Below are 12,594 nucleotides of genomic sequence, written 5' to 3' on the forward strand. Positions count from 1 at the left end.
TGTTTCAAGTGCATTATAATTTATAATAGGCAATAACTATCTTCACTTGAATATTTGTATGTTTTAGACTATAGAGAATTGCAAAATAATCTAGACCGCAGTGGCACTGCTTACAAAAGGGTTGGCAAGAGCAAAAATACAGTTTGTGGTTATTAAATACTATACATAAAATCATATTTATTAAATGTTATTTAATGTAGCTTGTATTTCAATAGGCTATATAATCCTATAGGCCTACAGACCAGACTTGGAATATACATACATGGATAGAATTTACTAAGAATACAATAAGATATAGACTTAAACCCTAAAAAAATGCTTGGCTATTTTTTTTCTGTCACTTCAACAAGTAGATGACAAACTACAACATGGACAGTTTTGATAAACATTTTTAACATGCTGCCACTTGTTGTGACATGTTTTAAATGCAATTATGTATTTAAAACAGATTTGTCAATTAAAGAAAAAAAGTGCATATATGTATGTATGAATTAATTAATTAATATATACATACACAAACTGTTCTTTCAGCATTTATTCCTAACAAACTCTTGCGCATGTCCAACAGTCCTCTTTCTGAATTTGGGTTTAACACACTAGTGTGAATGACGCTCTGCTGCACCAGCTCTGCTGCCTCCACAATACACAAACCTCAGGTGTTTGATGTGAAAGAGAAGTCCATGTTTCCTGTTAAGCCCACAGATTTTTGGTCTCGGTCCACCACTAACACCATCCTGGGATGTTCAAAAGAGTATAGGAGGGTAGTGTGAATCAAGGTTGGCAATGGATTAAAGATCAGCCAGAGAATACAAAAAAAAAGGAGGTATAAATGAATGCAGCTTTAAAAGAGGTGGAATTTAGGAACTGGTAGAATTTGGTAATAAAATTCAGCAGATTGGTGAACCTACATTGTGGATGTCACTGCAATAAAAAAAAAAATGTATGGGATAGATAGTGTACAGACTGTATATATATATATATATATATATATATATATTTATTTTTTTTTCAAATGCAAAATTAACCACATACTTGCTGAGCCAATATAAAACACATCTTAACATTGAGTCACTGAATAATAAATAAATGGTCCTATGTCACAACTAAAGTATATTTTGGCTTATATGTAACCAGAATACAGAGAAATAAAAATGTGTTGGCTGTGGGCATGAAATACCCCAGTCAATGGCAATATAAACTGTGTTTTTTAAATTAATTAATTCTTTAATCATTGCATTTATATAACGCCTTTCAAGACACCCAGCGCACTTTACAGTTCACTGTTTGTTCACTCCACACTCAGTGGTGGCATGCTACTATTGTAGCCACAGCTGCCCTGGGGCAGACTGATGGAGGCAAAGCTGCCAATCTGAGCCATTGGCCACTCCAACCACCATTAACACTCACTCATACGCCACTTTCATACTAGGCAATGCAGGTGAAGTGTCTTACCAAGTTTTTGCCACTGGTGCCCCACTGTGAATCTGGCTCATAATGTTGGCACCGCAATAAAGTCTATTTAAATGTATACATATTTATGTTGGCCATGTTTCATAAAATTAAAGTGCTCAATTTATATGATGGCTCTATATGTGATTTATTTATTTCTTTTTTCTTTCATCCATTTTTTATGAATAAATGAAGGAGGAGAAGGAAAAGAGAAGATTTTATGTTAATAGGCTCTAACAAAGGTATTATTTTTTATCAATGTTAATTGATAAAAGCCAAAATAGGCTATAAAGAAGCGTTATGTAGCGTCGTACACATTTGCATTTGAAGAAAAAAAAGTTGTGAATCTTAAGATCTTTTGCACAATCTTCAGGATTGTTTCTAAATTTGGTGAGACAATAATAGGATCACCTAAACAAACTAATGTAATAAACCAAAGTGTGTTGTGGTTCTTATAAAATCCATGTTGAAATGCTGTTGGTCTCCTCCATGGATCTCCCGGAGATGGGCGGGGACTCGGCTACGTAGGCGGGTCTTTAAGCGGGGAAGGGGGGCTGCGGGCGCCTCCTGACAGTATCCGCTTCTCTGCTGCTCCGGCTGTCCAGAGTCCACTCACTCCCAGGACCGCAGGAAAACACTACAAATTCAGGTAGGATTAGAATGAGCCACGAAGAAGCATACAGAGTTTCTTCATAGGCTTCACGACTGAAATCTGCCGGAGAGCAATAACAAGAGGCGAATAGCGGAAATGCGCGTTGCACTTAGTGGGACTTACAGTGTATGCAATGGTCAGTGCTATTGCTTAAGTCAGCTTTTGTTGCGCGTTTGATAATGGTAAAATGCAGATAGTTTCTCATTAATTAGTTGCTATTACATAATAATAACAATGTTAACGTACGCATTCATTGTATTGCAATTAAAGGAGACATGTACCCGATATTGTTATGGTTATGTTCAAATGAGTGCTGTGCCTTTAAAAAACTGCGGTTGGGTTTCTGGTTACACACCACAACTGTGCTTTTTCTACAAACAATGATAAACAGGGTCACAAGAGATAGTTGTAAATAGCCACAGGGTAATATTGGGGATAGTATTCTCATCTCATGAGGACAATGCTAAAAGCTTTTGGGTAAAGCCTTTTACTTTTTAATTGATATTAATATTTAGTTTGTGCGTTATCAAACTACAATACAACATTTAGGAGTTGATAGCCCAACAAATGGGATTATCAGATAAAATCGTATTTAAGAAAAGAAAGAAGCAGTGGCACTTAACGTCTTTCTACCTATCAGATAGGCAATATAAAAATATAGATAGACAAAAGATTACGTTTTTTTTTTTTTTTTAATCAAAGTCTAACTCAAGATATTTCACAATCGTGCATTGCAAATACTATAAAACTATAGTACCCAAAAATTAAATAGATAAGGCCACTTATTATTGTCCACTAAAATAGAAACAAAGAAATACCTAAAGAAATGTGACATCATGAGTACAATAGATGAGACTTTACCAAATGTTATGCCAGTGTAAGAGTGAAAAAAACCTGGTCTGTTTATAGCTAACCTGTTGTGTCTGTGTCCAGGATGTCCCGCGAACAACAGGCAGTGGCTCAGGCCAGGAAGGCATTTGAAACGGGTCGGTCCAAATGCTTAGACTACCGCATCCTGCAGCTCGAGAGCCTCAAGCGTCTATTCATTGAGAAACAAAAAGAGATTGCGAACGCTTTGAAGAAAGACCTAAATAAGGTAACAGCCATCCCAAAAAAGTCCAAAGTACTTTGAGTCTAAGAGTTATATTACATCCTGGAAATGCTGCTAATTACTCTTTGAGAATAATAAAGATAAGTATTTTAGGACTCGTGCTATTGAGGAAAGCTATGTGTGTTTTTTACATGAAAATACTCACTTGACATAGTTTAAATACATGGCCACATAACTGCAGTGAGTACAACTGTACAACAGTTCAAGTGCTTTATTAGTATGCCCTGCAATAGCCAGTCTCATTATTTCAGATGCCCTTAATTAGAATAATTTACATTTGTTTTTGTAGGTACTGCAGTGTTCTTTATGCTATTCCTGGTGCAGCCCACTCACTTTTTGAGTAGCTTCAGGACTCCTCTAAAAGACTGTGAAGATTTTCATTTTATTTGTACTATATATAACCAGACAATCCACACTCACGATCCAAATCTCTTCACTGGGGAGAACATGCTTGATACAGAAAGTATAAGTCCAGGTTGGAATTGACATTATTGTTATGCAATCTTGGGTAAGACAATTCACTCATGATTGGGAATGCACAGAATGAATGCAAAGAATATGTATTCAAATATAGGGTACAATTATAAAATTAAAGTCTTTCTAAGCCCTATTTGAAACTAGTGCTAAATCCTTGCTCTCCATCAGAGTGAAGTGGGCACTCAGCTGTATGAGACGCTGGGCTTGGAGGGTGAAATAAACCTGGCTGTTAAAAACCTGAAGTCTTGGGCAGCGCCTCGTCCCGTGGAGAAGAACTTGCTGACCATTTCGGATACAGTCTACATTCGCCCTGAGCCCCTCGGTGTGGTCCTCATCATTGGAGCCTGGAACTACCCTTGGGCCGTCACCATCCAACCTCTCATTGGGGCCATCGCAGCTGGTAATCCAAAAACACTGTATTTCCATTTTTTGTTGCCTTACCAATTATGGATGATATTTAGTTATCCTTTTTTAAAACATAGAACAGTGCCACATGTAAAATACACAAGTAGAAATAGAAATAAGAATATACACAATATATTTAATAGTTCCCAGAAATAAATAAAAATAAAAAAGTAAAACAAAAATATATACAACCATGTCAGTAAATCAGATAAAAAATCAAACAAAAATAATGACTAGGGAGTTCATTATAATGTTAAGGAGGAAGTAGCTATTTAAATCCATCTATCCAACTCTTTTAAACCCTTTGTTAGTATTTACATGCATGAATTTTAAGGCGCATGCACAGTTTTACAAAAGCTATTTTCAGATAGGTGAGGGATGGGCCACCAATACATTCACAACTCAGCTCATTCTTTTGGGTTAAAATACTGCTTCACAAGAATCAAGTTGGGATATCCAATACATGATTTAATTACATGAATAGAGTCTTCATGCTAGGCCAAGGGCAGGAGAGTTTGTGAGAGGTAGGAGAGGTTCAGAGGGCACTGAGGGAGAGGGCAGTTAGCAGATACTGTAACAATTATTTACATTATTTTTAACCCTAGAAATAAAATAAGATTTCATGTTACTAAAATGAACTTCTCTGTGAGTAGTGGTTAATTTTTTAATAAGTACAATAATATATTAAGAAAAAGTTAACAATTTAAACCTTCAATCTCTCTGATTAAATAGTGTTTAACTACAGATGTAGTAGAAAAGAAAGTTAAAAACATATCTAAGCTGAATGTATCAAAAAATAGACTTTTTACAAGTAGAGTTAATCGAATTAGAGTAAAAGTTCTTAACAAGTCCCTCCCTACACAAGCCCAAAAACTTTTATCTTTATCTTTATGTTTCTTAAAAGAAACAGCTGAAAAGGGCAACATAATAAAAATGATATTATTTATAACAATGTAAAAGTTCAATTCCAAAGCTTGTTTTTTTTAAACCAACACTAGATTTACCCTGGCGAAAGTCAATATAGGTATTTCCTGGTGACTCAATGGACTTCATCCTTGCATTATCAGATTCCGTCTGTGCAATAGGTCACAAGTCTTCAAAGTCGTCAATATGAAAAACTAGATTATGAAAAAAACCAGAGGCACCTGTACTCATAGTTCAGACCTTGAATATCTTAAGTTAGACATGAAGGAGTGTGACAGGGGTCATTGACCAAACTGGTCTGTTTTGCTCAGGGCTGTCAGGACATGTATCTGCGTACACAGGTGCACATGGAGGGTCTGTCACCAACTTAACCACGTACCTTAACAAAAAATGCTGTAGGTGCCCCTGAAGAAAACAATATTGTGTAATTAAGTATTAAGTATTACAGTTAAGACAAGAGATGAATCAGCCACACGTACATTTATTATTGTAATTTAAATTGCTTTCCAATGCTGTTTTTTTATAGATTGTTTTTATTTTCTAGGTAATGCAGCTGTGATCAAGCCCTCTGAAGTTTGCGTTCACACAGCCAAAGTCATGGAGGAGTTTCTGCCTGCCTACATTGACAAAGTAAGAACACACTCATACATATTTGGACATATTCACTATAATGTAGTAGTTTTTGGAATATTGTTTTGATCTGTTATCTATTAAATAATATTCAAATAATATTCCCAACACAAGCATAGATTTATATCTAGTAAAGTCTTCATAGACCCTAAACTGTAATATCAAAAAAGTAATTTGGCACATATAAAGTAGACTATTTAATTCTTACTTTATTACATGTTTATTATATTACCTTCACTTCTTTACATTTCAGGAGCTGTACCCGGTTGTGACTGGAGGAGTGGCTGAGACACAGGAGTTGTTAAAGCAGCGCTTTGATCACATCTTTTACACCGGGAACAGCATGGTCGGTAAAATCATCATGGAGGCCGCGGCAAAGCACCTGACGCCGGTCACTCTGGAGCTCGGAGGAAAAAGCCCCTGTTACATCGACAAAAACTGTGACATCACCATTGCCTGCAGGTATGAACTTAAACTCCATGCATGTAAACAGTGTAGGGAAGAAAGACCGATTGAAATGGCAAAGTCTATTTTACTTTTAACATTCAATAAAATAAAAATTTAAAAAAGTCATAACCAAAGAGTGGGAAAGTTAAAAATTTTAATTACACCTTGATCAAAAAGGACAGCACATACATGAAGAGGTACTTTAAGACACTACAGAGAAGTTTTATTCAGAAAGAAGGTGATAGGCTAAAGCTGAATCTTGCTATCACTATATTCTGTTTGACTATGTGACCTTGGTTCACACAGACAGGACCTTAGCTTGTCTAATTTATGAGACATTCTTGAAACAAAAGTGAACATTTTGCTCCTCACATTATGTTTTAACTAGGATATTCCCATTTACATTTCCAAAATAAATGAGTAATTAATGATTTTTTTTTCTTCTTGGTGACAGGTCATGATTTTGTTTTATCACGTTCATGTACACTTTGTATTTCTCTATTGTCTAAGAGGGGTAAATAAAGCCACACAATAAAATTAAATATTCTGAAGATTCACACTTTTAACTGTGATTGGTTGCATCCAGCTGTCACTCACTCAGAGCCTTGCAGAGACTTGACAGCAGGAGATGTGAGTGGGAAAAAGTATGTTTGGATGATATTAAGCAAAGTTGGGGGACCCGTATTTGAACCCAGGACCAACGTGATAACTGGTGTAACAAATGCTCATAAGCAGCAATACCTTCCTGTTGATATGATTGTATATATGTTTATACAAATGATTTGCCAGAAATTTGCAAAGACATCGACTGCCAAATGTATGCAGACAACTTTTTGCCACTGGAGGTGAAATCACAGTTGGACATTAAACATTAAACACAGTTGGACATTAAACCACAAAACTCAAGAACTGGCTCAAGGAAAATCAACAGTGTAAACACAAATATTGGATGAGGAATGCCTGTGAGCCTTATGTACATGGATACAGTTATCTTTTGGGCAATGTTTAATTGTACTGACCCTATTAAATAAACAAATAAATATATAAATAGTAAAAAAAATACTACAATAATTATTGAATACCAAATTGTGCTTGGGGGCCAGATTCCAACAGGCCACGGACTGGATGATATAAAGTCTACATTGGAGATAAGATAAAAGATTTTTTAAAACTCTTAAGAAATTTGCTTTGTTTAATAAGTGTTAATTTTTGTGCACTTTTGTGGTTCATTAGTGGTAGCTCTGTGTAATATGAACAGTACAGTACACAATTAAATTCAACCAACTATGGACAAAATGTGAGACAATCTTTGCAGCTTAAGGAGTTACTGGTTGTAAATACTTTCCTTATTTTTCCTTATTTACCCTTATTTTTATGTAAACAGACGAGTGGCATGGGGCAAATATACAAACTGTGGCCAAACCTGTATTGCTCCAGACTACATCCTGTGTGAATCAAGCATTCAGGACAAAGTCATCGCAGAGATCAAGAAAGCCGTTAAGGTAAAAATCAAGCACAATGACATTAAATAGGGGTGTGGTTATTGGTTATTAGATAGTAGGTTTGATTATATCCATATCTAGAGCATGTGCTGATAAGTATATATTGACATTTGTGCCAAATTAACATGAGCATTACGTTACCTGTACATAATACATGCATTTAAATGATTGTTCTAAAACATTATCTCTTTTTTCATTATTAGGAGTTTTACACAGAAAACCCACAGACCTGCCCTGACTATGGACGTGTCATCAACCAGAGACACTTCAAGAGAATCATGGCTCTTATAGATGACAGTACAGTGGCCATGGGAGGACAAAATGAAGAAGCAGACTGCTACATTGGTAATAACTGAACCACTGAGAACTGACTTCAATTTGTTTAAGTCCTAGCTTTGGTTCTGCTGGTTTTATACAGCAGGGTTAGTGATAATGTGTAACAGATAAGCACATTTCTGTAAAATATAAACTACTGTATCTATCTATTACTATGCCATCATTTTATACAAGTGCCTTTTGGGCACTCAAAGACGCTTAACAGGACATTATTCATTCACTCCCCACTTGGACACTATAGACAGAATTATTATCAAAATTGCTGGGGTACTGATTAATACAGGTCAAGGGCTAGATTCCTCCCCAAGGCTGCAAGATGCCCAGGTCTGTTGCATAGTAAACATAAACTTATCTATCTCTATGGAGTTAAGCAGATGACAGATCAGTACTCAGAAATGGAGAGGAAACCCTGCTCATCTTAAAGGCCAATTCATACTATATAAGAAACTTCTTAAGAAGCATGTATTGGCCTTAAGAATGCTTGCTTTCCAATGTATTTTTAAGTCACAAAACCCGAGTAATTGAATAAATGCAATAAATATGTATGTATTTGTTAGGCAAAGCAAAATAATTTGTATGCAGACAAACAGACGGAAAACCTTGCACCTTAAAGAGGCTCTTGTTTTATTGCTATATTTTTGACTCTTGTGCTCAGCCCCCACAGTGCTGAGGGACGTGAAGCCTGACGCCAAAGTGATGCAGGAAGAGATTTTTGGTCCAGTTCTTCCCATCATCACCATCAGTGGTTTGGACGAAGCCATAAAATTCATCAACAAAGGAGAGAAACCTCTGGCTCTTTATGTATTCACACCAGATGACAAGGTTTGATGATGTCATAGCAACATTAAACTAAAAATATTGGAAAAGTACTGATATTTTGGGTCTATGTGTTTTTTTTTAGGTGATACAGAAAATGATAGAAGAAACATCCAGTGGAGCGATCTTGGCCAATGACTGTCTACTGCATTACTCCATCAGCGCTCTGCCTTTTGGAGGAGTTGGTAAGAGACTCAACAACAAATCATTAATAATATCTATATAAAGCAAGCAATCAGGCCCGTTGTCAGAAATCTGGGGGACCAGGGCAAGAAGTCTGACATTGGGCCCCCCTCTACTATAATATGAAAAGGATCCAATTCCAGGCCCCTAAAACCCTGGGGCCCAGGACAATAGACCCAGTTGTCCCCTCCCTGTGTATTGCCCTGAAAGCATGTGAAATTCATCCCATCTGCTGCTGCATGTCGAACAGTACCAAATGATAAATTAATGTCCATTTTATTCCAATTTCTATAATATAAAATATAGTCAAGTAACCCAGAACCCCCCACCTGCTGACTCATAATAATTTTGTCTTACAGTACTAATAACATTAGTTATACTTTCACATGTTTTGACATATTGCTTAAATTGCTCCCTTTGTGATTTCCAACACACTATATGGTGAGTGTTTTCTCCCTTAATTAATACATATTTCCTCTTCTTGCGTCTTTCAGGTAACAGTGGCATGGGCTGTTATCATGGTAAGTTCTCTTTTGACCAGCTCAGTCATCTGCGCAGCTGTCTCATCAAGAAGCTGAAAATGGAGGGGATAAACACCATGCGATACCCCCCGCACACTCCCTCAAAACTAAGCCGTGCCCGCTTCTTCATCCTCAAGTCCTCAAACCTGAGCTGGATCGGACGCATGATGATGTTAGCCACCCTCGTTGTGGTGGCAGCTGTGGTCATTCAGGTGAGCAAATAATAAAATTGCCCTTTTTTAAGTAAAAATTACATAGTGGAAATATATGTAAACTAAAATCTAGGTTTATTATTTAAGAGGGGCATTTTACATCTATGGGGTATTAACAGCTAACACATAACATAACCCACTAATGAAACTATTGAGCACTGCATCATGATTATCAAGATGTTCATCAAGCATATTCATGGAGCATGGGTAACGTAGGCTTGTGGGCAGAGCACTGGACAGAATCTTACTGGATGGCCCAGGAGAGATCGTAAAATACTGAATGAATGACTTCTAAAAACCACTTCAGGCATGTTTTTGATGAGGGAACAACATTATAAAAGTGGTTTTGGCAAAAAAAAAAAACAACAAAAAAAACAAAACAATTTAGCATAATAACATTTTATACATTCCATTAATACCTAACTTTTTGAAGATTTTAAAGACTTTGTAGATTAACAAATATGTCAACTTTAACAATTAAATCTAAACTTCAACAACGAAATCTAAAATATAAATTTTAGATTCAGTTGTTGAAGTTGGCATATTTGTTATAAGATATAGCACATTTTTTATTATTAATCTTTCTGTGTCCTTTTCAGAATTATTTTCTTTGAAGACCACAAACTGGAAAAGACTGCAGAGATACAGTACATACGCATGATAGAAGTACTAAGAAATTCTAGAAATACTAAAATCCAGAGATGACTTTTGACTGAAAATGTTTCTATTGTAAAATTGTTAACATTTCATTTCAGCATTTAAACAAATTTTTAGTAATTATTTATTCTTTTATAGCTATTTTAGCACCCTTTTAATTTCATGTAATGTTTTTTTATTATTTGTGATGATTGCTTCCCTTTATTTCCAAACCCAATGAAGAAACAAGAGCCTAAGTGCAATTTAAACATTTCCAGTGCTTTATGAAATATACAGTGTAGCTGTACAGTGTAGGTCCATTCATTTCAGCCTGAAGCACTTTGTTTTAAACCTGTTTTATAAGTGTCTATTCTCTCACTGTCAGCAAAACTGTCACATGAAGGATTTCCTCATTTTATTACATTAGTAGCAAACAAAGTAGTGCTGCTTAAAGACAATTTAATATGTGATTTGTAATACACAAATGTCTATAAACAATTAATAAATTAAATATATTTGTACTTGTTTAAGTTATGTTGTGTTTTATTTTTCATAAAGTACTGAGAATAGAAGATGTTTTCAGGAGATATAAAAGAAAATCAATATGTAAGGAAAGCAAATGACAAGCTAGATGTAAAGCTACCATAGGCAAAAATTATTATTGCCAGTTGCAAAAAATTGTTGTTTCCTCAGGCAAGGCACTTCACCCACAATTCCCAGTATGAAAGTGCTGTGTGCATGAGTGTTGGTGGTGGTTGGAGGGGCCAATGGTACAGATTGGCAGCCTTGCTTCCGTCAGTCTGCCCCACGGTAGCTGTGGCTACAGTAGAAGTCTACCTCCGGGTAAGGAGTGAATGAATAATGCTCTGTAAAAAGCGTCTTTGAGTGTCCAGAAAAGTGCTATAAAAAACGTATGCATTATTATTATTATTATTATTATTATTATTATAAATGTATGTATGTATACATATACATTGTGTTGAACTGCTATTAGAGACAATAGGTTGGGGAAATATGAATAAATTATATTGTCTATATTTCTATATCATATGGTTTAAGAAATTCTGCTTCAAATGTGAACATATACAACATAAGCAGTAGCACAATTATTTATGCAGTTAAGTGTGAATTATTTAAATAGAAGGTCACCTTCACCTCTTAAATAAACTGCTGATCATTTGCACAGATAGGCTATTACATTACACATCCATTTGTGCAAATAACCTCTGTTCTGCCCAGTTGAGGCAGTGCAGGTTTTGTCCAGAAGGGGGCCAGTTTTAAAACCAGGGCCAGGGCCCCTTTTCTTCCAGGTCCCACACTGCCTGGCTCAAAAGTGTGAAGAGGTCTGGACCTGGGAGTAACCTAAACTCATCATGGGTTTGTCCCTTTACCTCCTCAACCTACTCTACATCTACCAGACCACAGGCACCGGTAAGCACCCAAACACTTTCATTAGAACAAATTTAGAGTAGGAGACTTATGTTGCCAGTAAAGTTTGTTGTTGTGAATTCCCTTCTTTTTTAGCCTATGTTAGAATTAATTAGATGAATTTAATGTCTGTAAAAATGTGTTAAGTTACAAAAAAAGAAAACTGATTTCAATTTCTTTGTTTTTTGAGTCTTATAGTCAAACAACTAAAAACGCACAACATATGTTGTCATTGTTGTACTTGTAGGAGTGGCGCTAATAGAATAATATTTTTTCCAGATTTATTTAAAGGGCAAAAAATACCCCTCCTAAATTATTCTGTGTAGTGATGTGCTTGCTGAGTGGCTACATGGGTTTTGCACCCTGGTAGGATTTATAAACCAGAACAGAAAGGAAAACAAATAAAAATCAAAGATCAGTGTTACAAAGCATGAAGACATCTTTTCCACTGAGATACAAGTGAGATGCCAAAATAAGAAATACATTAATATTAGATGTTTTGATTAACTATCAGAGAGACAAGCTGTTATAGAGTGCCCTGCCTGTACTGCCCCTCTCCGGGGTAAACAGGTGCAGAGCCAGGTGGACCAGAGCCAGTGTGTCCTGTGCATTGTTCTCTGTGGTGAGAAACGATTTGACTCAAAGCAGGTTATTGTGAGAGACATCTGGCTTAATCTGACTCCTGTTTTAGATTAAGACTTGTCTATAGAGCTGTCCATTCTCACCACAAACTCACATGACAACAACTGCACTGGAAACAAGACAGAGTGTAACGAACTAAGCAATAAATGTTTACCACTCAACAATACAACATTAATTCAGGAGAGCAATTAGTAGCACTCCTTCTATTGCTGTGTTGAGGCTC

The 12,594-nt window shown here is 36.0% G+C and overlaps 1 protein-coding gene across 2 annotated transcripts; it reads left to right on the forward strand.

The window, feature by feature from the left end:
- The first annotated feature begins 1,997 nt into the window (after nt 1-1,997).
- On the forward strand, nt 1,998-10,831 carry aldh3a2b (aldehyde dehydrogenase 3 family, member A2b). 2 transcript variants are annotated; one of them, XM_055148944.1, is made up of 11 exons: nt 1,998-2,098; nt 3,035-3,197; nt 3,858-4,089; nt 5,563-5,648; nt 5,902-6,110; nt 7,480-7,597; nt 7,801-7,942; nt 8,589-8,755; nt 8,835-8,934; nt 9,427-9,665; nt 10,265-10,831. In XM_055148944.1, the coding sequence occupies exons 2-11, from the start codon at nt 3,036-3,038 to the stop codon at nt 10,277-10,279; spliced, it is 1,470 nt and encodes a 489-aa protein (XP_055004919.1). In that variant the 5' UTR covers nt 1,998-2,098; nt 3,035; the 3' UTR covers nt 10,280-10,831. The 2 variants fall into 2 exon arrangements, with proteins under 2 accessions (XP_055004919.1, XP_055004917.1); XM_055148942.1 differs by lacking the exon at nt 1,998-2,098 and adding an exon at nt 2,448-2,578.
- The last annotated feature ends 1,763 nt before the right edge of the window (nt 10,832-12,594 follow it).

This window comes from Boleophthalmus pectinirostris, unplaced genomic scaffold (genome assembly GCF_026225935.1).
Source record: "Boleophthalmus pectinirostris isolate CB_2022bp ecotype Guang Dong unplaced genomic scaffold, ASM2622593v1 HiC_scaffold_12, whole genome shotgun sequence".
In the NCBI taxonomy this organism is placed as follows: Eukaryota; Metazoa; Chordata; class Actinopteri; order Gobiiformes; family Gobiidae; genus Boleophthalmus; species Boleophthalmus pectinirostris.